Here is a 16,727-nt window from a genome sequence, read left to right as displayed (position 1 = left end):
ATACTGAGTAAATTGTTTTTGATATATAGAATGTACTTCAGGGCTGGAGAGAAGGCTCAGCATTTAAGAGCACTGACTGCTCTTTGAGAGGTTCTGAGTTCAATTCCCAGCAACCATAAGGTGGATCACTACAATATGTCACAGGATCATATGCCCTCTTCTGTGTCTGAAGACAGGGATATTATGCTCACATACATGAAATAAATAAATAAATATTTTTTTAAGGAAATGCTTTGTCAATTTTCTTTAGGGAAAAACAATAATTTTACCTTTTATCCTTTGATAAACTATGATAATTTTAAAACGTGGTATCATTGAATCTTAGAAATGGGGAATAAGGCTGGGCGGTGGTGGTGCACGTCAGTAATCCCAGCACTCTGGGAGGCAGAGGCAGGTGGATTTCTCAGTTCAAGGCAAGCCTGGTCTACAGAGTGAGTTTCAGGACAGCCAGGGCTATACAGAGAAACCATGTCTCAAAAAAACCAAATTAAAAAAAAAAATAAAAGGAAATGGGGAATAAAAATATTTTATTCCCCACTCCTGAATTAATAGTCTGACAATAAATTGTGGATTTATTTGTTAAAACTATTTTAACTTTTCCTGTTAACATTTAACAGTCTTAAAAATGAAGTATTTATATAGAGAGACTTCTATGTCTTCTACTCTGATCCTATATAGTTAGAGTTCAAGGTCATCATTTTATCTTCTTAAAAAGCTTTCTGAAAGCATATTTTCCAGAAAGAAAAAGAGCCAGGCCTACTGAGTATCATTGGCAATCTTATTTTTCATCCCAATTATTGGACAGAAACAATAATTAAAGCCACCTTTTTGTGGTAAATATTATTATTTATTTATTTTTTATCACAATTGAATGATAAGTATTCCAAGTAAAAGACACAAAAGACTTGGTATTTATAATAAGATTTAAAGCACTAGAGTTGGACGGACTATTTTGTATAGCTCCTGTTAATAACTGTGAGATATCACTTGTCTGCAATGGGGAGTTAGAGAAAGGATCCAAAGAGCTGAAGGGCTTTGCAGTGCCAGAGAAGGAACAGCAATGAGTCACCCAGTACTCCCAGAGCTCACAGGGACAAAATCATCAACCAATGAGTACACATGGAATTACTCATGGCTCCAGACACATCGGCAGCAGAGGACGGTCTTGTTAGAGAGACCAAAGGGAGGAGAGGCCCTTGGCCCTGGAAAGATTTGATGCTACAGTGTAGAGGATTACCAGGACAGAGAGCGGGGGAGGGTTGATTGGGGAAGGGAGATGGCTTAATGGATTTTTAGGAGAGGGGGGATCAAGGACAGCAGAAAAAGTTTGAAATGTAAATAAAGAATATATCTAATTAAAAAAGAAAAAAATAGATACAGTGGTCAAAAAATCTGTATTATAAACTTTCCTGGTACTAACCCACAAAGAGTTCTGCAACTTATGAGAAGGCAAAAACACAAAGGATTGGAAAAAGGAAGGAGGAGGTGGAGGAGGAGGAGGTGGAGGAGAAAGAGGAGGAGAAGGAGAAGAAGGAGGAAGAGGAGGAGAAGGAGGAGAAGGAGGAGGAGAAGAAGAAACAGAAGCAGCAGAAGCAGCAGCAGCAGAAGAAGAAGAAGAAGAAGAAGAAGAAGAAGAAGAAGAAGAAGAAGAAGAAGAAGAAGAAGAAGAAGAAGAAGAAGAAGAAGAAGAAGAAATTGATGATGATAAAGGTCTCGAAAACATTTCCAATAAAATCATAAATGAAAACTTTCTTAAACTAAAGAAGATACCTGGTAACGTAAAAGAAACATCAAAAATACCAAACAGAGTGAGAAAAAGTCCCTTTGCCATGTAATAATCAAAACACTAAACATATCAGAATTATTAGATTCATACCTATTGTCTTATTTTTAAGGAAATAATTCATTACTTATACAATATTATCTCTGCATGTATTCCTGCAGAGCAGAAGAGGGCAAAAGATTCCATTTCCTTTGGTTATGAGCCACCACGTTGTTGCTAAGAATTGAACTCCTGACCTGTGTTGGAACAGCCAGAGCTGTTAACCTCTGAGCCATCTCTCCAGGCCTATTCCTGCCTTCTTAATGTATATTATAAAAGACAAAAAGGTTTGGACACAGGTGTTGCATAGTCATAGAAACCACCCATGCTGCTACAAAAAAGCAAAAGGTCCAGATGTTTTGGACAGAATTACAATCAGCCATGATACTGAAGTTATTCAGAGGTCATGGCCTGAAATTGCAAGTAAGAAGAACCACTAGAAACCTCACAGGAAGTCACATCTGGCTGATGCTTCCAATCCAACCCCATAGAGGACCCACTACCCCAGCTCCCACTGCTCAGCCGCATGTTCCTCCCCATTGTGGGCAGATATCCTGTACTCACCATGTCTTGATTTCAGCACTTCCCTAAGGTCCCCTCACAGCACACAACAGCAGAGCTCAGAGCTGGACACAGAGAAGATTTCAAGCTGCACAGCCACAGGGAACACCTCAGAAGGAGAAGATGAGGGCGAGAGTGAAGAAGATCAATCAGCATAAATGTCTAGAAAACATTTCCAATAAGATCCTAAATGAAAATTTCCTAAACTAATGAAGGTGCCTGTGTAAGAATAGCGAGTTATTATAAATATATAGCCAGAGTTAATGTAAAAGCATGCAAAATACCAAACAGATTGGGGAAAAGTCCCTTTACTGCACAATAATTGAAACACTAAGCAACTAAAGTAAAACAATAAAAAAATACTACTACAGAAATAATTAACAAAACTAAAAAAAAAAAAAAAAAAAAAAAAAAAAAAACAAGTTACCCTGGGACCTAGCCACGCCCATCCCACAGCCTTTGACACCAGCCAGCTCCAACCTGATTATTTATATTCCTTGGCAAAGCACCAGACCAGACCTCTGTAAAATCTACCAGGTCTTTGTCATGTCACAGCCCAGCCTGTGTCATTAAGGAACAGGATGCAGTTTATTGGCCTGTGAATTCCCTTCCTGTCTCACCAGCTCACAGGCAGAAGCCAGGGCCAGGAGCACAGCCCAGTGATCCATGGCGGACAGGCTCGGCTTCTGTTCCCACAGAAGGGTCGTGCTAGGAGGCCACTGTGCCCTCCTGGAGGAGCACAGAGTGTGTTTGCACTCCTCCCCTCTGCAAACTTTCCATAGTGGGAAGCCTGCTCTTTGCCCGGCCACTGTTCCTGCCCAGAGCACAGAGAGAGTTTGCACTTTGCCCTGCTGCAAACTTTCCAGAGCAGAGTGGGAACCCCGCGCCTTGCGCAGCCGTTGTCCCTGCCCAGAGGAGCACAGAGAGGGTTTGCACTCCGCCCTGCTGCAAACTTCCCAGAGCGGGAAGCCTGTGCCTTGCCCGGCCACTGTCCCCCGCCTGGAGCACAGAGAGGGTTTGCTCTCTGCCCCGCTACAAACTTTTCAGAGCAGAGCCAGAAGCCCGCGCCTTGCCCGGCCATTGTCCCTGCCTGGAGAATGAGAGAGAGGGTTTGCGCTCCGCCCAGCTGCAAACTTTCCAATTATGGCCAGTCACTGCCTGTCACATCACTGCCACTTCTAGGTGTAGCACAGTCACTTACTTCAAATGGTCACTTCCAGTTCTGATGTGTCTGCTTCCTGTGGGTTCATAGACTTAGGCATGCCCTCCACATTGTGGTCAGGTTATCTTTTCCCCACAGTCAAGACACAGATGGCTGGTGTGCCATTGCTACCTCTCATATCCACGGGGAGGAAGGAGCCTTCTGATGAGCAAGGACAAACTCCATCCCAGAGAGCAACAAGACAGCCCCGAGAGTGGCTCCTAGAAATTGGGATCCTCATGTCCTTGACTGCACCAGACCCAGGAGACCCCACACTGTATGATCAGACAAAAGACGTCATCTGGGCCAAAAACCCGTTGATGTTTCAGTGCTGTAGGAGGTAAGGGAGGACAGTTAACTGACTACTAACTGTGTGAGAGAAAATGGGTCTACACAGAAATAGAGGAAGAAATTAGAGACTTTCTAGAGTTCAATGGAAATGAATGTGCAACATGCACAATCTCAGGGAACACAAAGAACATGAAACTGGAGCTAAGAAGAAAGTTCACAGAACAAAAATGCCTACATGAAAAAAATTTCAGAGCTTTCATGTTAGTAATTTAACTGCATACTTTAAAGACTACAACAGAAGAAAATGAGGGAGTAATGAAAACAAGGAGGAGACATCAAGAAATTATAAATTTTGGGGCTGAAATCAATAAAATAGAAAAGGAACAATTCAAAGTATTAATGAAACGTGGAGTTAGTCTTTTGAGTCTTTTATTTGACAAGATAAACAAACATTTATTAAAAGATAAAGACTATACAATTTTATGAAATCTAAAATGAAATTGGAGATAAAATAACAGACAATTAAGAAATCCAGAGAATGGTAATGACATAGGTTTAAAAAGGGTATACTCCACCAAATTGGAAATTCTAAAAAAATGATTAATTTCCTCAATAGATTCCACATACCAAAAATAAATGAAACTAAGAGAACCAACTTCAACAGACATAAACTAGGAAAACAGAATTCATCACAAATATGCCACCAATACAAGCAAAGTCCATGAGTTTTAGGGTAGAATCCTATAAGACTTTCAAAGAGGTTTTAACAAGAATAAATGTCAGTGTATTTAACAATATAAAAGAAAAGAAATATTAGGCAATTTATTTTCTGAACCCATGATGACTCAAATACCCTGTCAGTAAAGAATAAACAATAAAACAGAATTACAGACCAATTTTCCATAAAACCATAGAAGCAAAAATACTTAAGAGAAAATACAAATAAAATAAAATAAAATACAAATCACATCAGAAGATCATCCACTGTGATCAATGAGGAAGGCTTCATTCAAGAAACACTGTGATGATTCAACATAATGGAATTAAAATGTAAGAAAAAAGAACTGATCATCTCATGACATGATGTAAAATTCTCTGACAATATTCAACACCACTTTATGATAAAATTCATGCAGAGATTAAGGATACAAGGGGGCATGCCTGAACATAAAAATGTCACGTTACAGCAAGTCTAGAGCCAACCTTAAATTTACTGGAGAGAAATTCAAATTAATTCCATTAATTCCTAAACTAGACAAGATGTTCCATTCTCTCTATAACTATCTGTTCAATATATTAAGTAAAAGTTAGGTAGAACAATAAACCTGAAGGAGAGGAAGATAATATAAATTAGAAAGGAGGAAATAAAATTATCTTTCTTTGCAAATGATATGTTAGTTTCCATAAGTGAATAAAAATGCAATTGCTAGAGCTGAAGAACACTGTCAGCGAAGTTGTTGGATACATGAATAACTAAAAAAGAAAATACAAATTAGTGGCCTTTGTATGTAAAAATGAGCTTGCAAGTGCAAATAAAATGGAGAGAGATCATAAAATTTGAATTTATTGTTGACACTTCTCAATTTTTTTTACATAATAAATAACATTGAGTAACTCAATATAGGTATGTTGGCTAAATACATACCAAAATATTTTTAGTCACAGATTTGTGAAGGTTCTCAAAAACTACTGTGATAATAAAAAGCTGTAACAGATTAGTTACATGCTAAAAAGTTTACTCTTGTATAAAGATAGTAGAAAATACAAACCTTTAACCCATTAACTACGTTTATGATGTTTCTCTGCATTATGACATTTTCTTATGGTTTCTAAGATTACTGCTACATACAAAGGCTTTCTTTACCAAATTGCACATTCATAGCATTTCTCTCCAGGGTATGTTCTTTTATGCATTCATAGATTACTGTTATGAAAATGTTGTATCACACTGATTATATTTATAAAATTTCTCTTCAATATGTGTTCTATAATATATTTAAAGATTACTATGATGTACAAATGTTGGGAACAAGCAAAAAAAACTTGTTCTAAGTACTGAAATTTTGTTGCCAACCTCCATTTAATCATGAATTGAAAGAAACTTCAAGTCCCAGGTCATAGGGGACCTGCATAATTTAACAACATTCAGCAAGGTTTCATTATTTACTTTTGTTCCTCAAAACATAATGACTGTTCCTAACCATAATTTCTGTTATTAATATTTTATTCCTAAAAATAAAATGCCTGTTACTAACTCCAAAGACCAACTCGGTGTGATAGGATAAACCATAAACCTACATTCTGTATCATTTGACATCGCATAACAACAGTAGAAAATCCCGATTGGTAGGACATATACCTGTAACAGCATGTATGTTCATAGTTTTTAGTTTTGAAATCTATATCAGTTTCTGGATCAGGGCAGGGACAGGATCGGGTGATTCAGATAAGCTTCTAAATATATTTTCTAGTCCAGATTAATTAGTAACTACTTGACTACAAAAGATTTTTATTATTTGCCATGTCCTTGTGTTTGAATTATGTTGGAATTCAGGGGATCCCATAACATAAAGGTTTTACCACAATGCAAACATTCAAAGTACTTCTCTACAGAATGAATAATTTCATAATGATGAAGACTATAGAGGTATACAAAGGCTTCATTTTATTAAACACATTCATGAGGTCTCTCTCTAACACATTCTTTCAAGAAAATGAAGACTACAGAACTATGCAAATTCTTGACCGCATTAAATTCACTCACAGTGCTCCTGCCTTATCATTTCCATTGCTATGTAAATTCACAATGAACAAGACAACTCCTATAAAAGCGATCATCTAATTGGGGCTAGTTTACAGTTTCAGAGGTTTAGTCCATTTCATCATAGCAGGAAGAATGCCAGGACTGAAGGCAGACATTGATGCTAGAGAGCAAGCTGGGAGTTCTGCATCTTGATCCAATGGCAGCTAGGAAGAAACTGTGTTCCAGGGACCTCCAGCTCTTCAGCACCTGTAGGAATTCCAAAGCCCAACCACACAGCAATGCACTACCTCCAACAAGGCCACATGACAGCATAATGCCACTCACATAGGTGTCATATTTAAATTACCCCATTCCACTGCCTGGCCTCATATTATTGTTCAAACCAATGAGTCTTTGGGGATCATACTTAAACATGTAGAATACATGAGTGACAGCTTCAAAAGTCCCCATTATCTAGAGCAGTCTCAAAAATGTTAAGAGTCCAAAGGACAAAGAGTCTTCTGATATGAATCCTTTAATGTAATCATGCTCAAAAACATAAAAGCACATCATATGCCTCCACATTCACAGTATACACTTCACCATTCCTAAAGGCAGCATGAGGAAATAGTGGAATTAAATAAGACCCAAGCCAGATCAACAATCTCCAAACTCTGCATCTCCATATCTGTTGTCAAAGTGTTCTTCAGATCTCCAACTCCTTTCTGCTTTGTTCCATGCAGAAGAATTTTTTTGTGTAGTTTTTATTCCCGGAGAGCAGTTTTCCTGAGCAGGTAACACACAGTCCTAACATCACATAATTTTGGGGTCTTCTTGATTCAATGTCCAGGATCCACACATGCTCATCTCTACTCCTTCGAAGAGATTGGGTCACTTCTCCAGCTCTGCCCTCTGTATCACTCTAAGCTCTGTTTGACTCCACTCTCCTTTTCCTTTTGTTCTTGCTGCTCATCCCATTGTACATGCATCTTCACTATGCTGTGTTCTTCTACTGCAACTAATCTTGATCAATAGCCTCCTTTATGCTCACTCAATGATGCCAAGCCTCATCTGCTCTGCATGACAACATCATGCATTTGAAACCAGTACCACCTGTGTGACTCTTACACATGACTGCGTCTAGCTGCTCCACTAGGTCCAAACTCGTTGACCTCTGACACACCTTCTTTGTCACTCCAAAAACACTACCCAGAAGATTTTACTCCAGTGATATTTATTTATTCTCCATAGCCTCTAATTCTTTATCTACAGCTATTCAGCAATAATTGTCTCACTAGTCCCTTATATCTTGCTGCTAAATCCAGAGCAACGTAGACAAAGCTGCTGAGTTCTTCTGCTTGCTGGTGCTGAAACATGGCCCCTTCTATTACATTATTACCAGTTTCTATTTTTCAAACAATTCACTGCCTAAGCTTGGCTGTCCTAGAACTTGCCCAGTAGATTAACATTGAACTGCGAGATGTCCATGGCTCCATTTCCTGAATGCTGTGGTAAAAATCATGAAACACCATGCCTGGACCTTTTTAGATCTGAAATTGAAAACCCAGAATCACAAACATAATCTATCCCTTCTGACTTTGATACATACATATGTCTTTGTCCACAGGAAAACAATTTCCAGGTAATAATAATTCCTAACATGATACACTTGTGTTTCATACAACTACAAATCCATAAGTTTAGCTACATGGAAACTTGTCCTAATGTAACCATATATTTAATACCATAGAATATCCTTTATAACAGGATTTAGATTAATTCAACTTCCTGGTGATGCTTTGCTCTTTAAAACCTCTTTTTGTATTTTTCCTTTAAAAGTTTGCTATGTTTGATCAAAATTGTCAGGCCAAATTCTATGTGGATTTTTTTTTTGATACTTCCTTTGTCAATACAATTAATGTAAACCTCTTTACCTTAAACTCTAGGAGACTATTCAAACAAGGGAAATGGGCAACATTCTTTGCCAAATCATCATAAGAACCATCTCTAGATTTGAAATAATCCTAACCACCAATCTCTACCTTAATCCTAATCCAATGGCCTCTTAACTCCCACTTAATTCATGATTACATTCATTAGATTCTTCTCCAGCATGTGTTCTTTCATGTCTTTGGAGATTACTGCGTGTTGCAAAGTCTTTACCACAATGACTACATTTATAAGGTTTCTCTCCAGTATGTGTTCTTTTATGTCTTTGGATACTACTCTGATGTGAAAAGGCTTTGCCACATTGTTTACATTCATAAGGTTTCTCTCCAGTATGTGTTCTTTTATGTGTTTGGAGAGTACTGTGACCTGAAAAGGCTTTACCACATTGATTACATGCATAAGGTTTCTCTCCAGTATGTGTTCTTTTATGATATTGGAGATGACTGGGTAGTGCAAAGGCTTTACCACATTGATTGCATTCGTAAGGTTTCTCTCCAGTATGTTTCCTTTTATGATATTGGAAAGTACTGTGCTGTGCAAAGGCTTTACCACATTGACTACATTTATAAGGTTTCTCTCCAGTATGTTTCCTTTTATGATATTGGAAAGTACTGTGCTGTGCAAAGGCTTTACCACATTGACTACATTTATAAGGTTTCTCTCCAGTATGTTTCCTTTTATGATATTGGAGATGACTGCGCTGTGCAAAGGCTTTCCCACATTGATTGCACTCATAAGGTTTCTCTCCAGTATGTGTTCTTTTATGTCTTTGGAGATCACTGTGCTGTGCAAAGGCTTTACCACATTGATTACATTCATAAGGTTTCTCTCCAGTATGTGTTCTTTTATGATACTGGAGATGACTGGGTACTGCAAAGGCTTTACCACATTGATTGCATTTATAAGGTTTCTCTCCAGTATGTTTCCTTTTATGATATTGGAGATGACTGCGCTGTGCAAAGGCTTTCCCACATTGATTGCACTCATAAGGTTTCTCTCCAGTATGTGTTCTTTTATGTCTTTGGAGATCACTGTGCTGTGCAAAGGCTTTACCACATTGATTACATTCATAAGGTTTCTCTCCAGTATGTGTTCTTTTATGATACTGGAGATGACTGGGTACTGCAAAGGCTTTACCACATTGATTGCATTCATAAGGTTTCTCTCCAGTATGTTTCCTTTTATGATATTGGAAAGTACTGTGCTGTGCAAAGGCTTTACCACATTGACTACATTTATAAGGTTTCTCTCCAGTATGTGTTCTTTTATGATTTTGGAGATCACCAGGTCTTGCAAAGGCTTTACCACATTGATTACATTCATAAGGTTTCTCTCTAATATGTGTCATTTTATGTCTTTGTAGATAACTGGGTCTTGCAAAGGCTTTACTACATTGATTGCATTCATAAAGTTTCTCTCCAGTATGTGTTGTTTTATGATATTTAAGATGACTGGAACTTGTAAAGGCTTTACCACATATATTACACTCATAGCATTTCACTCCAGTATATCTTCTTACATGCCTGCAACGATAATTAGCACATGTGAAATCTTTACCACACTGATTACTCTGATCAATCATGTAATCAATATGAATAATGTTTACAATTTGTCTAATGGTAAAAAAAAAGCATCAGATCTTAAAGTTTTATCACTTTATATGTTCATGGTGTTCTCCCTTATCATGAGTTGTTCAAGATACCTGTGATGGTTATTACATGGGTAATATTTAAAACACCCTCTTTTTATATGATGTATTTTAGCTATCTGAAGAAAGTTAGAATAACTCTGATCTTTCTAACACTGATTGTATTCATATTTTTCCTCTAGTGTAAATTGCAACACATTAGACTGGGAACCAGGACACACAGAAGAACTTCCAAATTCCTAGTACCCATAAAGGTTTCTACACTATGAGTTTTGGGATATTCCCTGTAAAACTAAAAAAAAAATTGCAAATGTCTTTCATATTCTTTATTTCTTTCAAAGGCAGATTACTACATATCTTCTTGTTTTAGAACAAAAATTTTATGTTTCTTTTTTCAATATCCCTATGCTCACACAATTATTATCCATTATGACACATGATATACCTAATAAAAAGAATCATAAGTGAAAGGTTTACACACTACATTCACAGTGTTTGAAATTTTATTTCTTATAACAAGTGCAATATGGACTAATGTTTCTCCACAACAACATTTTTGATTCTCATAAAATACCCTCTCACCAAACTTAACCATATTACTACAAGAATATGAGTATCACCAAATTTTCGGTGGACGATTTTCTTATTAAAATATTTTGGATATAAATTTATCACTATTCAATGTGCTGTTTCTAAATACTATGAGACACTACCGATTGGCAGGTCTACAGCATAGCTCTAAAGAAGCTACCTATCAAATGGATACACAAAACAGTTATCAGACCTTGAGTTACATGGTTTTGTAAGAATATTATAATCATAGTTACAGTTAAAGGACTGTTATTTTACACTCTTGTTTTTGCTGGAGATTCCATAAGATATTAATATTTCCTCAGAGACAAATTTGTATCAGCTTGCACATGAAAATTACCTTTCATGTCTTCTAATACTTTGAAAATGTTCTTCAAGATGATGGTCTTCCCAATTACAGCCTAAAATACAGTACCGGAAATGAATAAAATACAATTGGAAATTAGGAAATAATCAAGGTACTGTGAATTTTCACTGCACCATGAAAGTTACAGTGAAAATTTAGTGAAACTGAATTATTCAGTTTAATCTTCATTATTCACAATGAAAATAATAGAATATCATCAGTAATTAATAAACATTTGTTTCATTTAGAAAAAAATAACAGTCTTACCTATAGCTTTGAGGTTCAGGTAGGTTTCCCACATCACATCTTTGTAGAGATTCTTCTGGGAAGGATCCAGCAAATTCCAGTCTTCCTCAGTGAAGTTCACATGCACATCATCAAAAGTCACTGCATCCTAAATTTCCCATACATGTGTACAATACAAAGCATGATACTAACATCAATGTAGAGGAAATACATGCTTCCTTGAAAACATATTCATATAATTTTGGCACTTGCTCCACTTATATTCTGACTCAGAATTTACAATCACTGTGTCATTTTAAAAGGTGCTTGAATTATAAGATTCACCTGTATTACTTTTAAACACTTTGCATAGGATATAGCCTTGCCAGAGAAATGCAAATTAAGAGAGAAATGCATGGGAAATTCTATAACACTGTGCATGCATCTGAAAAATCGTATGTACAATTACTAACTACCAAATTGATGAGCAAACTGTGTGTATTTGCCCATGTCTTTAATCACAGAGTCACAGGCAGGTGTATGTCATAGAGTTGGATATCAGCATGGTCTATGTAATATGTTCTAGGAGACCAAAAGTTATATATTAAAACCCTCAGTCCACACAAAAATCAACCAAGGAAATAAAAATAATAGAGAATTCACATTTCTTTTCTAAAAGTTCCCACAAAGAATTATATATTCACTTCAGATTGGTATTCATCTTGTTGAAATATGAAGTGCAACAGTTTAAACCATAACATTAATATAATTTTACTAAAAGGAAATGCATGCTTAAACAGTTACAAATGAACAGATGAAAATATAGTAATATAAATGTTGATCATAAATAAGAAATATAGGGCAGGAGAGAGAGCTCAGCAGTGGAAAGCTCTAGCTGGTCTTCCACATTGTGTTTGTCAATTTCTCACACATGTGGACCACCAGCTACTAATTACTTCAAGATCAAGAGTTCTGAGGCCATCTTATGACAACAGTAAAGAAGAGACATATGATATTCATATTCATACACATAGGAAAACACTATTTATTCAAACATTTCAAAAGAATCACAAGTGTGAGGAAGTACATCATACACCTGGAATCCAAGGACTCTGAAGGCTCATGTAGTATTGATGTAATGAACATATATCAACTTGAGAAATAGAATATAACGTATCTATTTGGCCAAATTTCAAAGTGAAACATGAGGATTCAAAGTTGCATAAAAACATATCCTTATTGTGCACAACCATGTCAGCTGGCTTATATGGTTCCCATATTGGCTATCAGACAGGAAGGAATTCACAGCGAAATTTTGTCTTGAAAAACATAAACAAAGGAATAAAATTAAAAAAAAAAAAAATAGTAAACCGCCAGGCTTGCAAAATAGCATAGCATTAAATGCAGATGGGCCTAAAGCATCTTATGTGATTTAGGGACAGAGTCCAAATATTGACTGTATGGGAGCATGAGAAGAAACCTGAAGGATTTAGTTAAAACTATAGCACAGTAGACACACAGAACAAAATTAGTCCCATCTAAAAGAAATGCAGGGGTACACCTGGAGCACAGAATGTGGGAATGGTCAATGAAAACTCACCCAACTAGAGACACACCTTATAGGCAATATCCAATCCTTAACATTATGGATACAATGCTATGCTAACAGACAGGAGACATTCATCAGTGTCCAATGAAAGTCTTCAGCCAGCAGCTGACCTAAACAGATACAGAGAACCACAGTGAAACAGGGGATGGACCTTGGAGATTCTTAAGGGAGATTTGGGGAAATATTCAATGTCCTGAAGATGGTAGGAACTCCATAGGTAGTCTAGCAGACTCAATGAACCTTTAACCTTGGGGACATTGAGAGACTGAGCCATCAACCAAATAGCAGACACAGGCTGGACTAAGGCCCCTGGCACATAAGTAGCAGAAGCTCAGGTTAGTCTCCATGAGGGTCCTCCAACAACCTGAACAGGGGCTATCCCTAAAGCTGCAGCCTATCTTTGGTATCTGTTCCTTTAACTGTACTCCAAAGTCTGGACTCAGTGGGAGAGGATGCACTTAACCCAGAAGAAACATCAAGCCCCACCCAGGGGACCCAATCAACTGCATTCTGACCCTGTATGCTATAGACTCATGTTTATCTTGTGATGAAAATGCACTCAATCTACAATGATCCTAATAGTCTGCTGGAGCTCCTACATGGTTCAAATGTCTTAAGTGTCTTCTGACACTCAACGCAATATCTTGAACTTCAAATCTTTAAAAATCTCAAAATAAGTCATATCTTTCTGACATACAATGATACAGAATACTCCTTCCTTTTCCAGTAGAAAGGAATATATACTCCCTTTTCAACCACATGCCATTCCTGCCAGGAGATAAAGTAGGTATTCCATGGGTCTACCACACTATTTGTTATCCCACATGCAATTTACACAGCTGTCCCTAACACTGTTCAAACACCAGAGATAGCTTACCCTTTCTCCTGACTATTGCTTTGGGTGGACTGCTAAGATCATATCTGACTGCCTGCCACTTCTCCTAGCTTTCAACATTCGCAAGCATTCCCTCTTGAACATACCCGCCAAACAGGTCAATAAAAGAGGCAAAACGCAGCCAACATTCTCTGAAAATACAAACAGCAAACAGTAATTCAGGAATAAAATTACCACCCAAACAAGACAAACCCAGAGACCAGAATCTAGACCTATTTTGACCACAAACCCAGATGTATACACACCAGAATAGGAATATAATGAAGATCAGCCAGGGAAATATGTCACCAAGAAATTCAATGTCCGGTCACAGCATGTCCTCAAAAATTAAAACATGCAAGAGATATGATACAAAAGAGGTTGTTTTGTGGAAAGGACAGGAGTGAGAACCTACAAACTGGAATACCTATATGGAGCAGAGAGAACATGATGAGAGTAGAAAAACACTATAGAAGGGGCGTGTGTAGAGAACAGAAACAGGGAAGAAATATGGAGAGCAGCTGAAGCTAGTGCTCCATGTATCTAAAGCACACCTGACAACAGCAGCAGTTGATGGAGGCACGTAATGATTTAAGCAGGAGCTAAGTCCCTGAGAGCAGGCCATTGAAATTGCCTGCACGTTGACGGCTACAGAGGCAAGGTTCACATACCAAACAGGAAAGGAGGATTAAATGAATAAATGGACTAATTGATAAAAAAATATTTGTAGTCTAAAAGTTTCCTGATACTAAATAAACAGGAACACTGAAAAATATCAAAATCAAATACTAGAAATGACTGTAATAGAAGATGAATATTATCTCAAAGACAAGGAAGTACTTTTAATGAAATCCTAAATGAATAATTTCTAAATTAAACTATGATTCCTATTAAGGTATAAGAAGCATCCAAAATACGAAATAGATTGGAATAAAAAAAAAATTCCCCACGCTATATTCAAAACACTGTACATGTAAAGAAATAGGAATACTGCAAAAAAAGAAGAAAATAATAAAGAAAAGAAAACAGAAACCAGTCACATGTAATATAAAGCTATTAGATTCATATCAGCCCTCTCAGTAAATAGTGTAAAACAACAAAAAAATGTTTTGGAAACATGCTGCAGAATTAAAAAAAAAAAAAAAAAAGCAGCCATGATATTTCTAAAATCAACTCAGTGGTCCACATGATTTAGAAAGATTCAGCCATGATAGGGAAGATATTCAGAGGTCAGTGCCTGATTTAACAAGTAAGAACCAGTAGAAACCTCACACAAAATCACATCTAGCTGATGTTTCCCATCTAATTCCTAATAGGACCTTCCACCCCAGCACTCATTGCTCAACCACCTGTCCTCCCCTTTGTGGGCAAATATTCTGTGCTTACCATGTCTCAAATTCAGAGCTTCCCTGAGGTCCCCTCACAGCAAGCATGGAACAGCAGATTTCAGAGCAGGAAATAGTGAACTATTCTGGCCTGCACAACCACATTGAACTTGCAGAGAGGTGCCCGGAACTACTCAGCTGCCTGCTCCTCTCCTTGTAAGCAATGACCCTGCACTTACCAGGACCTAAATTCAAACCTTGCCTGAGCTTCCCTCACAGCACTTGCCTTCCTCTTCCTGTAATCAAGGTGAATTGCTTGCATAGCCCATTCCTCAGGTGCAGTGGGGGAGTCAATCTCAACTATAAGGGGATGGGCGCCCAGGCTATTAACTTTAATGGATGACTTTAGGAAACAAGTGTTTTGTATTCTGGCTTCATGCTGGGCTCAGGGAAATTGCTGCTCCTTTTCCCCAGAAGATAAGTTCTTGCTTTTGAAGTTTCCCTTGGAAGACAGCCATTATTTGAGGAAGAGGACAACTCTCTCTGGGACATTTTACTAAACCTTCTTTCTACATACACAGAAAAATTCACTCTCTCTATGAGATATGTTGATCTAGAGAACCTCTGCAAACACAACTGTGTTTTTCCCCACCTTGCCATTGAGAAAGCTTTGCTGAATAATAATAGTGCTCCACAGTGTTTGTCGTCTGTTTCCTGGTATTCTCCTAGGGTTGTTTCATGCCTATCTTCTCGTGGAAGGGAATCGTATGAAGTCACAAAACAACAAGTGTGTTTCCTAAAATCCCTCATTAATGTTAAAAGACTGGGAATCCTTCCACTGATGGGTCAGCTTTATGTCAACCATGCAAGTTAAGTAACAGGTTATCCACCTTGATTTTAGGAAGAAGAAGAAGGAGATGTGCTGTGAGGAATTCTCAAGCAAGTTATGAAGTCAGGTCATGAGTGCAGGATCACTGCCCACAAAGAGGAGGAGAAAGCAGCTGAACAGCCTCAGTTGCAATGGTGTGTCCTCCTCCAGTGCTGGGTGGGAGTGCAGATGGATGAGTTTCTTGGAGGACAAGCACAAATGTTATGGGAGCACAAACCTGAACTGGTATATGTGAAATGTCTGGGACAGGACTGGAAGCACCTTCTAACCTTGAGGAGGAGTAAAACTCATTGGCCAATCAAGGACACTAGGCAGACCTGCCAGTCAGAATAAGACAAGGGTTCTTCTGGTGCCATTTTGAAGTTTGTTTTGGTTTAGCAGTCTTGAATGTTTCTGTGTCCTGCTTTGAGTGCTGCTCTTGGTTTCTGTGTGGTGAATGCTAGTAAGTTCAGTATTTGAGACATTTTGAGCACAGGGTCTCTGCACATATTTAGGAGAATGTGGATGAGCAGAGGAGTTGGGGTTCTGGGTCCTCCCTGTTGCTGGATGGGAAGCATCAGTCTCATGTAGTCAGATGTGGCCACCTGCGATGTCCCTTGTGGTGCTCCTCATTTGGTACATCACGTTTTGACCTCTGAATAACTTCACTATC

The 16,727-nt window shown here is 37.8% G+C and overlaps 1 protein-coding gene across 1 annotated transcript in view; it reads right to left on the bottom strand.

Moving 5' to 3' along the window:
- LOC127673221 (zinc finger protein 208-like) overlaps window positions 1–11,541 on the bottom strand; it is a gene marked incomplete at its 5' end in the record, with an annotated part of 81,442 nt that extends 69,901 nt beyond the window's left edge. Inside the window, 3 exons of the mRNA XM_052168821.1 lie at window positions 8,734–10,181; window positions 11,148–11,208; window positions 11,421–11,541. Of these exons, the coding sequence (XP_052024781.1) occupies window positions 8,734–10,181; window positions 11,148–11,208; window positions 11,421–11,541 (1,630 nt within the window). The remainder of the gene's footprint in view (window positions 1–8,733; window positions 10,182–11,147; window positions 11,209–11,420) is intronic.
- Window positions 11,542–16,727: the final 5,186 nt, after the last annotated feature.

The sequence above is a fragment of the Apodemus sylvaticus genome, chromosome 22 (assembly GCF_947179515.1).
Source record: "Apodemus sylvaticus chromosome 22, mApoSyl1.1, whole genome shotgun sequence".
Classification (NCBI taxonomy): domain Eukaryota; kingdom Metazoa; phylum Chordata; class Mammalia; order Rodentia; family Muridae; genus Apodemus; species Apodemus sylvaticus.
The sequence above is the reverse complement of the archived record's forward strand: the minus strand, read 5'-3'. Positions and strand labels throughout refer to the sequence as shown.